Raw genomic sequence first — 18336 nt, forward strand, 5'->3', positions numbered from 1 at the left:
ATAGTAGAAAAACAAATGAAGTCCAAACAAAATGGGCGCGGGTGTTAACTTTGTTAAGTTAAATGGAACACCCTGTATATTTTTACATATTTGGGTAGCATAGTCATGTAGGGTTTGTTGGGTCCATCGCTAACAATAAGCGAGATACTATTAAAAAACGAAAACAAGGTTTTTTATTAAGAAAATAATAATCTTGTAATTGTTAAACCTTTTTCAGGCATTTCTGCCTTTTTCCAATTACGTAAGGATTTACACATTTAGTTATAATATATTTTGACAGATCGGAGATTGATATGGTCCAAAATGCGTATAGGTATTGTAATTAAATCTCACTAATTAGACCGTGAGAGGGCTAATTACTCATAGACAATGTTATATGGTAGGTCGTGACAGTGACAGGTAATGTCATTATAACATTGTTATTGTTTGACAGTTTGTATTATTATTTAATTAAAATGGGTTACACAGAAGTAGAAAATTGAAATATTATAGGAATTAAAATAGAGCAAAGTTCTCCATACTCTATTTTAATTCTAAATAATTTTCTACTTGTGTGTAACCTATTTTAATTAAATAATAATACATACTGTCAATCAATAACAATGTTGTCAAGACATTACTACCTGTCACTGTCACGACCTACCAAATAATGTCGATGAGTAATTAGACCTCTCACGGCCTAATTAGTGAGATTTCGTTACATTACCTACACGCATTCTGGACCGTATCAATGTCCGATCTATCAAAATATATTATAAACTAAATCTGTAAATCTTTACGTAATTGAAAAAAAGGCAGAAATGTCTGAAAGAGGTCTAATAATTACAAGATGTATTATTTTCTTAATAATAAAACCTTCTATTCGTTTTTTAAAAGTATCTTGCTTATTGTTAGAGATGGACCCAACAAACTCTATATGGCTATGCTCTACAGGGAACGTTCTATCCAAATATGTAAAAATATACAGGGTGTTCCATTTAACTTAACAAAGTTAACATCTGCGGCCGTTTTCTTTGGACTTCATTTGTTTTTCTACTATCATTTTAGAAAAATTCATAAAAAATCGTGCAACTTTTATATTTAACATTTTTTTATAACTGTTAAAACAAAAAAGTTAAAGGGGGGTCAAAATATAGTGAATCACCCTGTACATACAACTAAAAAAACTCAATAAGGATTTCGAATTTAACCTCGACTTGTCCTTAGAACAAACGCCATTTGTTTTACTTTACATAGAATATTCAAAAAAAGTACGTATTCCTTTTGCTTTCAAAGTTTAACAAAAAACGAAAAAACAGAGATTAGAAATAAATGAGATCGAAATAATATAGCAGAATTTGTTCAGATTTTTCCTAGACAAAATATTTCAAAATTTGAAAATGTTCAAAATTAAAAAAAAAAAACATTAAATTATTTATCTGGATTAGTCAAAAACGATTTTGGCATCTCTACTTTATATCTGTAGTATAGTTAAACTCATAACATAAAAAAGAATGTCTGACTATACGAGGTCTGTTCAGAAAATAAACGAACTTTATTTTTTAAACTTTATTATTAACTTTATATATTATTAGTCCTTGTTTTCTTCAAAGTACTCCCCTTCCCTACTCGTTTGTCCCAGCGGTGTTTTTATTTTTAAACAGTCCGCGATAACTTCATTTGAAATGGCTTTTAAAGTCTGTGAGGAATTTGCTTTGATTTCATCAATAGTTTGAAAATGGCGACCTTCCAGTACTGATTTTAATTTCGGAAATAAGAAAAAATCGCAAAGAGCCAGGTCTGGCGAGTTAAGGAGGGTGAAGGAGGACAGTAATCTGATTATTGGCATAAAACTGACGAATTGACAAAGCTGAATGTGTGGGCGCATTGTCATGGTCATGGTCATTGTCTCGTCTTTTTTTGCGATTTTTTCACGTAACTGTTACAAATCGCACAATTTAAAAAAAAACAGTGAGCATCACTTTGACATTGGATCGAGGCTGACGTGCTTTATTGGGGCCTGGAGATCGTTTGCCAATCCATTCGTCTCCCGTTATGATCCTTTGAATGATAGTTTCATCGTCATTGGATTGTGCATATGGAGTAGCCGATAAACGTCCACACGATTTTCTTTCTGTTGTTCGGTCATCAAACCAGGAACAAATTTTGCTGCAACTCGATGCATGTTCAATTTTCCAGTCAAAAATTCATGGCATGACTCTATTGAGATGCTAACCTCTTCTGCAATTTCTTTGACAGTCAATCGGCCATTTGTGCGCACCAGATTTTTGACATTCTGAATGTGGGGGTCATCAGTTGAAATTGAAGATTGAGGATCATGTATTGCGTACGACTCAGACCGTCATCTCCGTAAACTTGTTTCAAAAGTTGAAACGTTTTCTTGCAAATTTTCCTCAGTTTCACGCAAAATTTTACGTTGCATCGTAGTTCCAGAGAATCTCACATATTAATCGTCACTAACACTTAAACACTTAATCCAGTAACATGTGGTTACTGAGGAGCGTTATGCTCAATGCAATGCTACCAACCGCATATCACTAAATATCTTCATTAGCGCTTAATTCAAAAAGTTCTGTTATTTTCTGAACAGACCTTGTATATTAATATTTAAGACTATTTGAATATAGTTCGAATATGTGTAGAAATATGCACTTGCACTATAAGAAATATTTTCATAAAACGCTATTTAAATGATAGTTAGTTGCATGCCGTAGCCACATGTCGCAAATTTATTATGCGCAGGCAGCATCTCGTTCTGCGCATAAGTACGAGGCAATATATGATCATAAAAGCCAAAGCAGCTACTGAGCATGTGTAACAAATGCCTAATGTAGGGAGTCTAACCTCAAAAATTTCGCCCTCAAGAGTTTAAAATAAAATGTTTCGCACATGCTCGTAAACACTGTCTGTATATTAAGAGATCGGTTAGCCAATCAAATGTCTCGTGTCTTTAGCAACCAAACTCGATTTAGTTTTAAGTATTTAACATTAGGACGATTTAACGTACTCTTATTTTTCTAGGTATGTGTTGTATAGTCATACTTTATTTGATTAGTAATTACTGACTACTTAGGATGGTAAGTATAAAAACATAGAAACCGCAGAAAAGGTCTACCTATAAGTTTGGAAGGGAATTGCAAAAAATTTTTAAAAGATTAGGACTCCCACAATTATTATAAATTCTAGGTTGTCTACGTTTTAGGAAACATAAGCGCCAATTTTGCCCAATTTTCCTTAATCATTTTTCGCAGACTATTATTAATCTCAAATGATGTACAAAAATGTTAAATATGTACCCACGTCTTACATAACAACAATGCATCCTACATTTTCTCACGGGTTAGTGCTTCCTGTTTTTGCATTATCACATGGTTGTTCATTATTTATGTTGTTATTATAACCTTATTTATCATGTTCTAATGATCAAAATAATTAACACAGCCACATTTTAATTACAGTTATTACTGCTATTTTTTTCATATTATCCATCAATTAATTACACATTCACATCAATAAATGCATTATTCTTAGAAGATCCTTATTTAATGCTAATATATTGTGGCTATGCACCATGAACTGAAATTTTTCCTTTTTGCCCGACTCTTATATGGCTTACTGGAAATTCCCGGTTGCCTATTTTCCTGTTGAAAAAAACAATAGAAAACAGGCCAATTTTTATTCCAACATCTTTTTAAAACAGTGGAAAACAATTAACAGATGAAAAAATAAAATAAAGTAACTGGATCTTTAGAGAGTAATAATAATAATTAGAGATCGGAAATTGTGTGGCGACGATCAAATAAATAAACAGTAGTAATCTAGTAAGCGGCTAAATCCGTGGTCGAGCCGTGTGCCGCTCTATGCTCATCTTACACAATGCTACTGACTACCATAAAAACCCGTACCATGTCTTCGACCAAGCAAAGCATCGAATTTAGTCACACGAACGATAATGAAAGATTACTTCTTTAATTGTTGCCTTCTAATAAATATACTGATCAAAGTTGCATTGTGTGGTTTGTTCAACACTTTTTCATTATTGGAACGAAATCATTAAGATATTTTCAATCAGCTTTCGGAATTTGTTCAGGTGATTTGAAATAAATGTGGCGTCGCACTCAAGAGATTATGATTGTAAACGAGAGGATCGATTTGGTTGAGAAAATAGAAACATTTCTCGAATACACTTTATCTCTCTTTAACTTATGAGAAATATTATACAGTTGCACACTAGCGGGCCAAACAAATTCTTAGATTCATTTGACAACCGATGTTGGATTTTAACCTAACCTAGATTTTAAAGATGCAGATTCATCCCCATTTTTATTTATTGTCAAAATGTAGTTTTCTCATAACAGGTAGGAGAACACTGTATAGCTAAATATATGGCTATTGCAACTAATTAAAATGATACAGAATCTAAATGCTTACAAGCCATGTGACCGCCGAGTTTAAGCAATTCAACATTGCACGACTGGTACTGGTACGAGTGGTACGTAACGAAAAATCTCTAAATCTTGGGGTCACCAATAATAATGATTCGTTTACAATGCGCAGTAACAAACTGTTACGCCTATGCTCGAGATAATGCGATCGACGATTGGTTGAATAGAAAATTACACCAATTGAATTTTACGCCTCCCAAAATTTATTTTGTAGGAAGAGAAACTGTAATATTGGGTTATTGATTATAGGATTTTAAAAGGAACTATGACTTCAAGATATTTTACTACATGAATCGTTCAAATTGTCATTTTAGACGAAAAAACCGCGGAGTGCTATTAAATTAGAGGGTGGAAATTGGAGATAGGGGTGAAAATACACCCCTTTCAGTTTTTTAACTGTAGCTCGAATACGAAGCAAAATTTCGCTATAGTTCATAGGAAAAATTAGTTAGAGAATTGAATTTCTCATCGAAATGGCTTATTTAAAAAATTTAAAAGAAACATTTTATGCAAAAAAATCGTTAATAAACAATTTTAAAAAAAGGAAAAAATAAATTTTTTTGCTTTTTTTTTAAGTAGCCAAAGAAAATTGCTGTACAAAAAACTAGATGAGATTTCTTTCAAAATGATGCGTTTTCAAATGTTATAACCGGTCAAACTTAAATATTTTTTAGATTTTCGTCGTTTTTAACATAATAATTATAATTTTTATTATTTTTACATCAAATTGGTTCTTTACTTAATAAAAAATTATTTCAAAAGATTTATGTGTTAATAATAAATAAAGATTTTCACAACTGTATGAAACTATGAGGGATTTTTGAAATGAAGTTACAGTTAATCATATTATTACTTATCTGGAATATGGAGATGTTTCTTTTTTTTACAGTAAAATAATATTTAAGTTTGACCGGTTATAAATCAGTCAATATTAGACCAAAAACTTTTGAAGGGAATCTCATCTGTTTTTTTTGTACAGCAATTTTTTTTGTCTACTTCTATTAAAAAAAAAAAAAATTAGAGACAAAAAAGTAAAAAGAATCAAAAATTTTGCTTCGTTTTCGTGCTATATTTTAAAAACTGCAAAAGTGTATTTTCACCCCTATCTTCAATTTCAACCCTCTAATTTAATGACCCTTCGAACAAGTCATGTGATGAAAATCCTTGAACGTCTTATTTCCTTCCTTTTTTGTAAAAAATGGAAATTAAAACGTATAAGGGTAAACGCGATGAAAATCGAAAAAAATTGGCTAAATAAGTTTGAGCGGCCATATATCAGTCAATTTTCATCCAAAAACCCCTTGTATCCCCTGTACAACCCCTTTTTTTTAAGGAAATTTTATCTACTTTTTTTTATGAAGCAATGCCTATACTTATCTTTACTCAAAAAAAAAACTAGAGGAAAATAAGTAAAAAAAATTGAAAAATCGAATTTTTTGCTTTTTTTCAAATAGTTTATTAACGATTATTTGCATAAATTTTCCTTTTAAATTTTTTAAACAAGCCATTTCGATGGGAAATTCAATTCTCTAAATAATTTTTCTTATAAACTATAGCGAAATTTTGCTTCGTTTTCGAGCTACAATTGAAAGGGGTGCATTTTCACCTCTATCTCCAATTTCCACCCTCTAATTTAATAGCACTCCGCACTTTTCATTTAAAATGACCTTTTGAACGATTTATGCTATAAAATTGCTTGAATGTTCCTTTTAACCCTGTTTTTTTGGATATAATCAATTACGATAAGGGGTGTCCCGAAATTCATGCAATAAAATTTGGTCATAGAGTTAGGTTCTTAAGACAAATTTAGGGGACCCACATTTTTTCTTTTTGCCAACTGGACCCCTCTTTCGGAGTTACAGCCCCCTGAAATCTGCCCCTAAGAAGTCTTTTTTATATCTCAAAACCATATTGTACGAGAATCACTAAATTTGGTACACAGGGGTTTTATGGCATGTGGAATCTCACAGTGCTACGCTTTTTGGTGAGAAACCCCCCTAAGACACTTTTTCGTGGGCCCCCTTGTCTTTGGAACCAGAAAAATTTGGTCGCAATTTTGATTTTTTTTTTAATTACTAGTTAGTTAGAAAGCCATTGAATATAGAAACTTTTTTGTCTCTTCATATTTTTTTCGTAAAACGCAATGTTTTTGAGGAAAATGGCGAATCACGATATGCATTCGATCACATTTTGACATTTTTCTCGAAAACATTGCGTTTACGAAAAAAGTATAAAGAGACAAAAAGTTTCTAATTTTAATGGCTTCCTAGTGGACAGAAAATTTTTAAGAAATTTAAATATGCGACCAAATTTTTTTGGCTCCAAAGACAAGGGGGCCAACGAAAAATTGTTCTCCGCCAAAAAAAGTAGCACCATCAGATTCCACATGTCATAAAACCCCTGTGTACCAAATTCAGTGATTCTCGTACAACAGGGTTCTAAGATATAAAAAAAGATTATTCTTAGGGGCGGACTTCAGGGGGCTGCAACTCCGCCATTTGGCAAAAATACGGTTCCCCTAAATTTGTCTTTAAAATCTGTGACCAAATTTTGTTGCATGAATTTCGGGACACCCTGTATAGTGTTATCGTAATCAAGCGCCCCAGGCAGTGTATGTTTTGTAAAGTTGCTTAATATGAGACAGGACGTTGATATTTACAAACATTTTGTTTGGCGTCTTTAAATTGTGACTTTAAAGTGACACGAAAAGAATCAAAATATACAGTTTTCTTATAATTTAAACACACTTACCTTGGTTTGGGGGTGAATTAGGCTGACGCCGTGTTTATTGATGGCAATTAACAACATATCCGGATAATTCGGGTCGGTGGTCTGCTTGACTTCGAAGAAAGCCGATCCGAACGTTGGCCAGCGGTACACTATTTTCAAAAAGGTGATCTTAGCGTCTTCTGGGCTCATTCCGGCGTCCTGGTTGTAGGCCGCGACTATGGCCCTCTTCCAGTCGTTCGCGCTTTGGATTTTCACCAGGTCCGCGGGTATCAATTCCCGCAGCATTTGTCTGAAAATGGAACATTCGTACAGCAAATTTTCACTGTGCTTTCATCATTGGATAGTTTCTTTCATAGACGCACACCCAACGATATTACTGTCAAACATATCAATAAACTGAAAGTGGCATCTTAATTTATAGGCAATATTTGTAATATATGTATCGAGTTTAAAACTTAAGTAGACAGAAAAATTTCTTTCGATTTCGTTTACGAAAGAAAAAAAGAGGTTGCCGCATGTTCGATTTAAGTCGGGCTTTTTTTGAAAGGTACCGCACATGACATTTTGAATTAATTTTTATTTATCAAGGTCTATACTTGTTATTCATTTCGTTGTCAAAGGTCAAAGTTGATTAGCGATTGAGTTTAGGACCCATGTCATATAAGGTTTTTTTGTTTATTTTAATATATTCCGTCGTCTGTTAAAATTAAGGCAGTCAAACTTTTAACACTCTATATAGTGACTTCGTAAGTGTTGTGCGTGGTATCATCTAGGTTATGAATAATTTTGTGAAAAACAATATTTTACGATACTGAGATTTACTCAAAACATTAAAAAATATGTATACACAATGTTCTTATTTGTTGGTTCTTTATACAGGGTGCATCTCGAAGAGGGCCCAGTAGGATTATCTCAAACAGTAGTCAAAATTGAAATCTGAAAATTTATATACAGGGATTTATACCGGAAGTCATCATCAACTCTGTTATTTCAAATGCAACACTCTGTATATTTTTGCATTTTTTAATTCTACGGTAAAATCTAGACTAATTTCATATAAGGTACTATAGGCCAAAATGTGACAGTTTTCAAGTTATCAATTTTCGAAAAATATTGAGGGATGCAAGTGATTTTTGAAAACAGAATAACTTCAACATTTAGCTTTATTTATGGTTAATTTAAAAGCAATGGAATTCAATCAGTTTATGTAAAATTTACAAAAATTCATGTGTTTAAGAACGTGTGACCAATATTATGACGCTAAAGTTGAATTTACTCAAATATTTCAAATGGTACACCCTGTATATTATTACATTAATAGATGCACAATTAAATTTACTTTAAAATGATAGAGGAGAAGGTCCGAATATGGGCTATGGGCCCGATATAGCTATTCCTACTAGAACATCTAGCGGCATCACTGAATAATACTTTAAAAGACAGCTACCTAGTAGCGAACTGTTTTATCGACATTGTGCAATTGATTTCTTATATTGTTAGAAACAAGTGGTGGTGAATGTGTTACTGGAATTCTGAATATTATCTGAAGGTTATGTGTTATTATGTTTTATACGATTTTTAGTGACTAGGTATGTTTGTATATTCACCTAGATATTTTGTATAAAGATCAAAGTTTGTTTTGTTCAGAAAATATTTTGATTCACGATTCACTTAAACTCTACAAATAATAGGTGTCTATTGTTGAATGACATGCAGTGCTGGTAATATGAGCCTTTTGTGGGTTCGAATATGGGCCAGGGCCTATATTCTCCCCTGATTTTGAATTCAGTTCTTTTTCCAGGTTGACCATGCCACGTAACAAACCAAAGTTTTCACCAAAGACTTTAAGGAAACAATGGAACTCCGAAAACATGATAAAGGCTATGGATAGCGTAAATAACAAAAAAATTACATTTGTGACTTATGCAAATAATTTCTTTCCAATTTCTGTTGTTGCCTTACTACTTATTACTCTTTTGTATAATCATATATGATGTTTTTTACTAGAAAATAAAATTTCCTTTGTTAAACGTAAACTTATGCATCATTTTTGATAGGGGCCCATATTTCATACACTCTACACTCATAAAGAATTACAAGATATTGTTAAATTTTCATTGATATCTCAGTATTTTTTATCTTTCCGGAACTTTGCCGCGCTCATTATTGTAGACGAGTTCTTGGTCTAAGTGTGTCCCAATTTTTAGGTGTATTTGTCAAAAAATTAGTTAATAATCTATGAAAAACAAAATAGGGGCCCATATTCGGACCTTCTCCTCTACTATAGTTCCCTATACCCAAAGTTCCTGTGTAAAATGGAAAAAAATTGAATAATAAACGGTGTCTGGTTTAATGAACTGTAATTTTTATTATTGCTATACCTTCATCAAAAACAATAATTCAGTATACATATTAAATTAAAAAGGGCGATGCTTTAAATAAACCCACTATACTCGTAGATTTTTCTGTGTTGAAATCAATAAATTCCAATTTACACAAGAACTGTTAACTTTGGGTATAGGTATCATTTTAAAGTAAATTTAATTGTGCATAATATACAGGGTGTACCATTTGAAATTTTTTAGTAAATTCAACTTCAATGTCACAACATTGGCAATACGTTTTTAAACACTCTGTATGAAGTTTTGCAAATTTGACATAAACTGGTTGAATTCCATTGCTTTTAAATTATCCATGCCAAATTTTATTAATAAATAAAGCAAGATGTCGGAGTTATTCTATTTTCAAAAATCACTTGCATCCCTCAATTTTTTTCGAAAATTAATAATAACTTGAAAACTGTCCCATTTTGGCACATAGTACCTTATATGAAAATAGTCTAGAATTTGCCATAGAATTTAAAAAATGCATAAATGTACATAGTGTTCCATTTGCAATAACAGAGCTGATTATCACTTCCGATATAACCGGAAGTGCGAGAGAGTTAACACCATTTTTATTGAATATATCTCTTTGATAAACCCCGGTATGCAAATTTTCAGATTTCAGTTCTGGCTACTTTTTGAGATAATCTTACCCTCTTCGTGATACACCCTGTATAGTCATATTTTCAATGTAAGTCGTAGTCAACAATACCTCGACTGTATATAGACTTCTAATATTTTTTGTTTTTTATGTCTTTGACTACACTTACGGAATAGCTTGCAATTCCTGCTTGCTCTCCCCAAACCTGACCCTGTAGACCAAGGCGGCTAATTTGGAGGCCTCCTCTTTGCTACATTTATGGTACCCCCTAATGAGCTTGGGCAGTTCTTGGTGGAAGTGGAAAATGAGGTCGGCGTTCTTGTCTTTCCCCGGCACGGTGTTCGTCCACAGCTTCTTCATGAAGAACACCTGGTAGGAAAACTGAGGGGTTATTCCGTCCCTCGTGGGCCGCGCCTTCCTGATCCAGTCCGTCAGGTGTCGCACGAAATCGAAGAAAAAGTCGCCCTCTGGCACCGAAATAACCTACAAGCGAAAAAGGACCGATCTTACAAGTTGCTTTATTGTTATCTACTGTTTCTGTGGTTCGTTAAAAAGTATGTTTTTTTTTTATTTCATTAATATACGATAATAATAACTTTTAAACATTTTTTTATGCATTTACAAATTTAAATGGCTTTTTGTTGAAAACAGTTGGCTTTAGAGATATTAGCAGTAGATATTATGACAGTTTAAATTCGTCCTAATGGTCGCTTGTGGCGTCCTCTAGAAGATATAACGAAAACGTCAATAAATTCGAATTTATCATCCTAAAAAAACCCTGCATACGAAATTTCACAAAGTTAACTCGAAGTAGTCGAAAGATATTAAAGAAAATGTTATATATTTTTTTAATATTGACACCATGTAGCTCCGTTATTATCAATTTTTGGACTAAGGCAAGTTTAGTTAAAATTTAATTATATTTTGAGCCGTGTACTATATCTGGTGAAGCGTTGTACAGACCCTTTAGAGACACCCTGTATATTGCTGGTATGATAGTTAGTTTGACATTTAATCTGTACCGTTTCTATTAATGCTATGACTTAGGAATTATTTCTTATTTGTAACTCAAAATAGGGTGATTATTATTAGTCCAACCAAATTACACTTGGAGAAAAAAAAATTGTTACCTGGACTTTTATAAGTGAAAATGGTAAAAGGGCTTATCTGTATATATCTTATCTAAAGGGTTTAGCTAACCTAAAAAAAATAAATGCGTGTGCAGGGGCGGCGGAGGGTTGATTTGGGGGGTTGAAAAGTTATGAAAAATTGTATCATTGGGATTTCTGGCGAAAGTCGACGTCAAACAAAAAAGTATCCAATACACAAGTTGTAGATCATGCAAAAATCTATAACTTTTGTAGAGGTCACTTTTTCACATAACCTCTAAATTTCCGAGAAAAATGCGAAAAACAGTTTTTTTCTGATTTTTCGTTTCTTATTTCTCATTTCCGCAAAAATAATTTAATTTTGACGAAACTTGGTGAAAGTATACCTCTGTCTTAAATAACCTCAAATTTTTTAGATAAAAAAATCAAGAAGTTTCTGAGATATTCATTTTTTTCGGCCTGAAATACTTTTTTTTTCAAAGAAAAATTCTACTTAAAAAAATCATCGTACAGAGTTCTGCCGGTAATCATTATTTTTGTTTTGACATATACTTTTTGGTGAAATAAAAAAATCTGTAATAACAGTTCAAAACATACTCAAAAATGCAAAAAAAATAAAAAATGCAACAATGAATTTTTCAGTTATTGTTGATAATTTGTTTAAATTAAAAAACATTCAAAAACTGATTACATCATTCAATTCTACGGAAAAAAATAAAAAACACTGTCTCATTATTTGACCCAAAACTTTATTTTTGTACAGTAACTATTGCTATAAACATCTAAGTCGAATTACAAATGCACAAATGACAAATTATCTCTGGATGATTTGAGATTTCAGCAATACAAAGTATCAAAAATAGCAGTGACGTATTCAAAAAAAATTACCGGATGATGGCCCCTCGAAGACGAAACGTCGGATTGCAAAAATGTTGACGCCATTGTATAGAGCGAGAAAAGTGGCATTGTAAATATGTAATTTATTTTAAAATTCGTTTTCAAATAAAGCCAGAAAAAATTAAACAATTTTGCAAAATTTCGTTTTTTTTAATCTGAGCCACCCCGTATCTCTTACCGTTTCCTAGATCCTAATGCTATCCCATCCTTATCTTGGACACACTGTATATCTATGAATTCATCAAACTTTAAAAAAAATAAGTACACTAATCGATCCTTCGGAAAAATATTATTAATTTTATTTATTCACTATTCGAATTATGTTTTTAGCAATACTGTACAAAAATAGTTTTGGGTCAAACAATGAGACAGTTTTTTTTGTATTTTTTCCGTACAATTGAATGGCGTAATCAGTTTTTGATTTTTTTTAATTTAAACAAATTATCAACAACTATTGAAAAATTCTTTGTTGCAAGTCATTTTTTACTTTTTTGCATTTTGAGCATGTTTTTGAACTGTGATTACAAATTTTTTTATTTCACTAAAAAATATATGTCAAAACGAAAAAAATTATTATCGGCACAACTCTGTACGATGATTTTTTTAAGTAGAATTTTTCATTGAAAAAAAGTGTTTCAGGCCGAAAAACATAAATATCTTAGAAACTTCTTGATTTTTGTATCTAAAAAAATTTGAGGTTATTTAAGACAGAGAAAGGTATACTTTCACCAAGTTTCGCCAAAATTAAATTATTTTTGCGAAAATGAGAAATAAAAAACGAAAAATCAGAAAAAAACCTGTTTTTTGCATTTTTCTCGGAAATTCAGGTTATGTTAAAAATGACCTCTACAAAAGTTGTAGATTTTTGCATGATCTACAACTTTTGTATTAGATACTTTTTTGTTTGATGTCAACTTTCGCCAGAAATCCCAATGATACAATTTTTCATAACTTCCAAATCCCCCAAATCAACCCTCCGCCGCCCCTGCTCACGCATTTATTTTTTTTTTCGTTTATTATAAGCCCCATTTCCACTTATGAAAGTCCAGGTAACAATTTTCTTTTTTTTTCCCTCTAAATTAGTTATTTTGATCGGTCTATATTATAAAACAGCAGATTAATACGACATAAACTTCATTATAATTGAAGCTTGCTTTGCTACTAATAAACGAACTTTTACGACCAAAATGACTTTCCTAAGCAGTGTACTCTAAATACCTTATCTGCAATCTTCACGAACAAACTGAAACCCTCGCTGGACCTCAGGTTCAACCTCTGGCTTATATTCTGACAGAAATCCTTCGCCCTCGTACTCGAGTCCACCTCGAACGCCTCGTCGGTATCGTCGGGGAAGTACACCTTGTGGAAAATCTGCGTGGTCTTATGCTGTATCGCCTCCACTTCTACTTGGTGTGGCGGATACTTCCTCTGGCCGTTTCTCAACGTCTTCTGCAGCCTCTGCAGCGAGTCCTGAGATATGGGGTGCCTCCGGCTCCTGAGAAACAAAGTTAATTCTTTGAGCAAGCTCTGAGAGCAAGTGAAGAGACCCGTCGCCAGCCACATCAGCTCCCATCCTCTCTCCTCGGAGAGCCTGTTCCTGTTATCCGTCAGCTGCTTCATGATCTGGCAGTAGATCTCGTCCCTGAGGATCTCGTGCTTCAAGGGACCGTCGAAGATGTGGTCCGTGTACTCGTTCCCCAACCGTGGCCTCTTGGACGGTAAATCGCCCATGTATTTCAAGATGGCACTGAAGGCGAAGCAGGCCTCGTCGGCGAGTTCCTCTTTCATGAGCAGCTTCTTCAGTAAGGGTTGCTTGATGGGGTCTCGGGAATGCCTCCAGAGGTCGTCCACCCCCCGGCGGTTGGAGGTGAGGGTGAGGGCTTTGGACATGGTTCTCTTCAGGGGTGGCCTGAAGTGGTCTATGGCGTACTCTGCCAGGGTATGGGGTCGGTCCCTGGATTCCGTTCCGTTTACTGAGTATTGCTGGCTTAGGCGTCGGCCATGTTCTGCACCTGGAGGCAAAATGGAGGATTTTTTAAATTTAATAAAATAAAGACAGGAAACAGGATAAATTAAATAAAGAATTTGAACCAGGTAGACAGGTTCATATCATTGTGTTAATAAGAATTGATGTAAATGTTAAAATTTGGGCTTTTACATGTGTGTAGCAGCTAGGAATTTCCCTAGTTTACTGAACAAGGGGTATGGATGTGAAATCATGGTTTCAGAATTCCCATAAAATATAAGTTATGGGAATTAAGAATTAAGAACTTCTCTTTTTCTATTTTGTGTGTGCGTTTTTTTTAGTTTTTTGCTTATAAAACCAAAACTACTAGAGAAATCTTAATTCCGTAATTGGAAAAGTTGTAGGAAACTAAATTTCTAAGAAAATGAGAGGTCGAGCGACCCGATCGGTTGATTAGAACCGGAGAAAATCAGGAAAAACCGGAAAATTCGGCATTTAAAAAAATCATTTATGAAGATAAGTGCTGAAATTTGGCACAGAAGTTGATAATTTTATCAACTTTAAGTGTGCGAAAGGCAGGCGCTGTCGGACCATTAGTTTTTGCGCAATTGCCCTTTCACATTTTTATGCATTTTTTTGCCGGCAGTCTGCTTGCATTAAAAGTGGTCCGATTTTAATTCTAATACCGGTTTCAAAACTAGAAGTAAAGTACTATAAAACGTATATTTCAAGTTTTCGTTAAAATGTAGCAAAATGGATGAAACATGCACTTGAACAGCCGTTTAAATTTTTCTATTAATTAAAACTATACAGAATGGTCAGTAATATTAATGTAATTTTTGAAACTTGCAGCATGAGGCAAGAATTGGGGGGGGGGGGGCGTGGCTGATCCTCCTCTGCCCCCAGCGGCTGCGACCCTGGGGTTTTAGATGTCGGAATTTATAATTTTATTTAACTTCTTTTTAACTTAATTTTCTTGAGACAAAAATGTAACAAAAATAATAATATTGAAAATGGAACGAATAAATATTAAGTGTACAAAGTAATTCCTAAGTTAATACTCACGTTTTCCAACCCATTAAGGCAAATGATAACAAATAAAAGCAGTAGCTTTTTAAGGTAAACTTTTAGCAATACACCAGTAAATCTATAGATATTAGTATAAGGATTTAGATGATTGATCTAGGTATACTCCACTAGACGACTTGAAGTCAAATATCAATAACCTGGAGTCACACTGAAAGAAATGGGCTTATTAAACTGTTTATCTAGAATAATGCGTATAGCGCATATTAAAACTTTTATAACCAATATACAACTTTTATTAAAAAAAAGCAATCATCTCCATACTCATTATTCAAACAGTTTAACTGGAAGGTGCTTAATACACCTTATGCATATATGAAATAAAGGTTATAATGAATTACTTATACATTATTAGGTGTTATAGACTTTATATTCCAATTGTATAGTAGGAAAGATTTGTTGTATAAAGACCAGTATCCGAATTTGTATATAACAATTGTATTAACAGAATTATTCGTTCTTATACTGAATATGTTTCCGTTTTTAACGTGTAAAACGCATCTTATAATGGTTAAGTGATCGTCACCTCTCGGTGCATAATCGTTGTTAAGTTATATTCATAGTCTTGTAATAATAATCATATGTCAGACCCGAGAGCGAAGTGCGCCGACTCAATAAGAAACCTGGCTATTCCAGCCGCTGATTTAGGGTTCGCCGCACGAGTTGATCCCTTCTAAAATTTCATGCTATGCATGAAGCAGAACGGTGATCAACTATCTTATACAGTCCACTTTTATTGTCCATAGGTGTTCAATCATTGTCAAAATAAACACACAAAACCACAACGTCTTTATTATCTTTACTCAAGAAGAGAAAATACAACAATCGTAAAATTTCCGACAGTCCGCTGTGCATCGACTTACACACGTCTAGTTTGATGAAAATGGACAGTATATGCACATGTTTTGTGGGATACATGATCGCACAACTATATCGCGTTGTGTGAAATGGAAAATTATTATGTAAGTATCTAACTGTTTTATGGCTTGTAATTGTTTTGTTTTTTCAAATGTAAATCTTGTCTAAATCTTAAAAATTATTATTTTGTAGGTCCTATTAGAAATCGCTGATGTTAAGTTTTACATAAGATGGAGGAACAGAAAGGTTAACGGTGACAAAGAAAAGCATGAGTATAAAGTCAATCAACCAGAGGAAATAAAATTATATGGAAAGAAGCTCAACCTTTCTGGGGATGCTTCATTCTTAAGGTGGAAGAGTTATAGTGCAAATTCTCATGTAATACAAGAAAATACGGGTGCGTCGTTGCTAAGAAAATAAACTGGACAGTTTTGGGAGCGATTTGTCATCATTTTTAATGCTTAAAAGTATGTTTTATGTATGTTTACATTAGAACCTTAGCTTGTAATTACAGTTATCCAATAAAATTTCTGAATACTTAATGACATATGTTTTTAACTCATACAGAGTATACAACAGTTTAATACATTTATTATTATAAAACTTATAACCAGTACTAGATGTTCTAATAACAATATGGAACACTTTAATAACAGTTATTGCTATTATTTCGTAATGGGTATAAACAAAGTTGTATACTAGTTATACAATAATTTAATAAAGAATAAGGTTTATAGTCACTATACAACTGTGCTAGCAGTACGCGTTTTATATCCAATATTCACCTGTTTAACTGTCACATATATATATATACAATGGTCTTATAATAGTATATAGAATTCTAATAAAGAATAAAACGCATTTCTTTCAGTGCAAATATTCTGAGGTGAATGGCCTGATATTAAACGTCATTGACTTGAAGTCGTGTCAATGATAGGAGGTTAATGGTTTTCTAAAGGATTTTGAGATACGTAGGTACCTACTTCAATATTACTGAATGCTTCCAAGTTCCAATAAAGTTATCTGTTTTGCTATGTGTATTACCTACCTATATTTCCAAGTGAATTAGGTAGAATGGATGTGAAAAATTTTTGAGCATTCTGAATCTACTTTGACGAATTCTAAAATCGTTTTGACCAATTTTATTGCTTCCAGCAGCCGTTTTGAGATATTCTGAAATATGATACACTATTTCGATGTTTTTTTAAGTGATTCGATCAATTTCGATGAATTTTGAGGTTGTTTTGAACCATAATGACCGCATTATAAAATTATTATTATAAACCAATCTAACTTAATGTATCTAAACATACTGAGTTTCACCTTAAAAACTTAAAATAGGAAGACTTCGGAATCCTATAATACCTCAAACATTTCTAAGTAAACAGGTAAGAAAGTACCTACTTCGAAATGTAACGAATTATTTTTTACTTTAATGAGTTACTATTAGATACAAACCACTAGAAATTATCCTATGTAGTGTCATAATATGTCCATTAACATAAATATTAAAAATATCACTTAGGTACATCATTTCATAAACTTATGAAAAATATATGTTGGATTTCACTTTCATGTTAAGATGTAAGAGATTTCTATGATAGATCAGAGTAGTAGATTTTGCATGAAGAGACATTTGAATGACGATAAAGTGGCAATGAAAATATATAAAAAATACGAAAGAATCGACATATCTTTATTTTGTAGAATCGTTTTATTTTGTAGAATATGTTAAAATAAAATATTTTATAACCTAATAAGAAAGATTAACCCAACGTTAAAATAGTCTGAGTAGGCAATATTCATTACTTTCCGACTTTTTCTCCAATTATCCAATTTATTGGAGCAACCTAATGTGAAACATCACATTGCGTTGAGTTGAAATTTAAATAAAAACAGTTTACAATTACATTTCACTCAATATTCTATATCTTAAAAGGTCGATCGACAGAGTCGAACACTTGGATAAGTTTTTTCTTTTGCAACGGTTTTGTTATTCTCTGCATGTAAAATACCATTAAGTTTATAACTTAAGTTATATAGGTACTACAACAAGATATACCTCAGGTATGAAGATTTGAAAGTGAACCTTAGGGTATATATTAATAAACAGGTGTTGCAAGATGTGAGATTTAAATTGCATTTTATGGCGAATGCGCGGTAATGGCAATTTTATCTGAAATTTCTGTACGTCTCGCGACAGGTTGCTTGAAAGTTTCAGCATACTTTCATTTACAAATACCTAATAGTGAGGAAGTCG

At 32.8% G+C, this 18336-nt stretch overlaps 1 protein-coding gene across 1 annotated transcript in view; it reads right to left on the reverse strand.

Annotated features, from left to right (window-relative positions):
* The window catches only part of LOC108908365 (myosin-VIIa), a 78251-nt gene that overhangs the window by 1086 nt on the left and 58829 nt on the right, over window positions 1-18336 (reverse strand). The window contains exons 8-10 of the mRNA XM_018712395.1: window positions 13385-14178; window positions 10330-10643; window positions 7197-7464 (exon numbers count right to left, since the gene is read on the reverse strand). Of these exons, the coding sequence (XP_018567911.1) occupies window positions 7197-7464; window positions 10330-10643; window positions 13385-14178 (1376 nt within the window). The remainder of the gene's footprint in view (window positions 1-7196; window positions 7465-10329; window positions 10644-13384; window positions 14179-18336) is intronic.

The sequence above is a fragment of the Anoplophora glabripennis genome, unplaced genomic scaffold (assembly GCF_000390285.2).
Source record: "Anoplophora glabripennis isolate ALB-LARVAE unplaced genomic scaffold, Agla_2.0 scaffold238, whole genome shotgun sequence".
NCBI classification, from domain to species: domain Eukaryota; kingdom Metazoa; phylum Arthropoda; class Insecta; order Coleoptera; family Cerambycidae; genus Anoplophora; species Anoplophora glabripennis.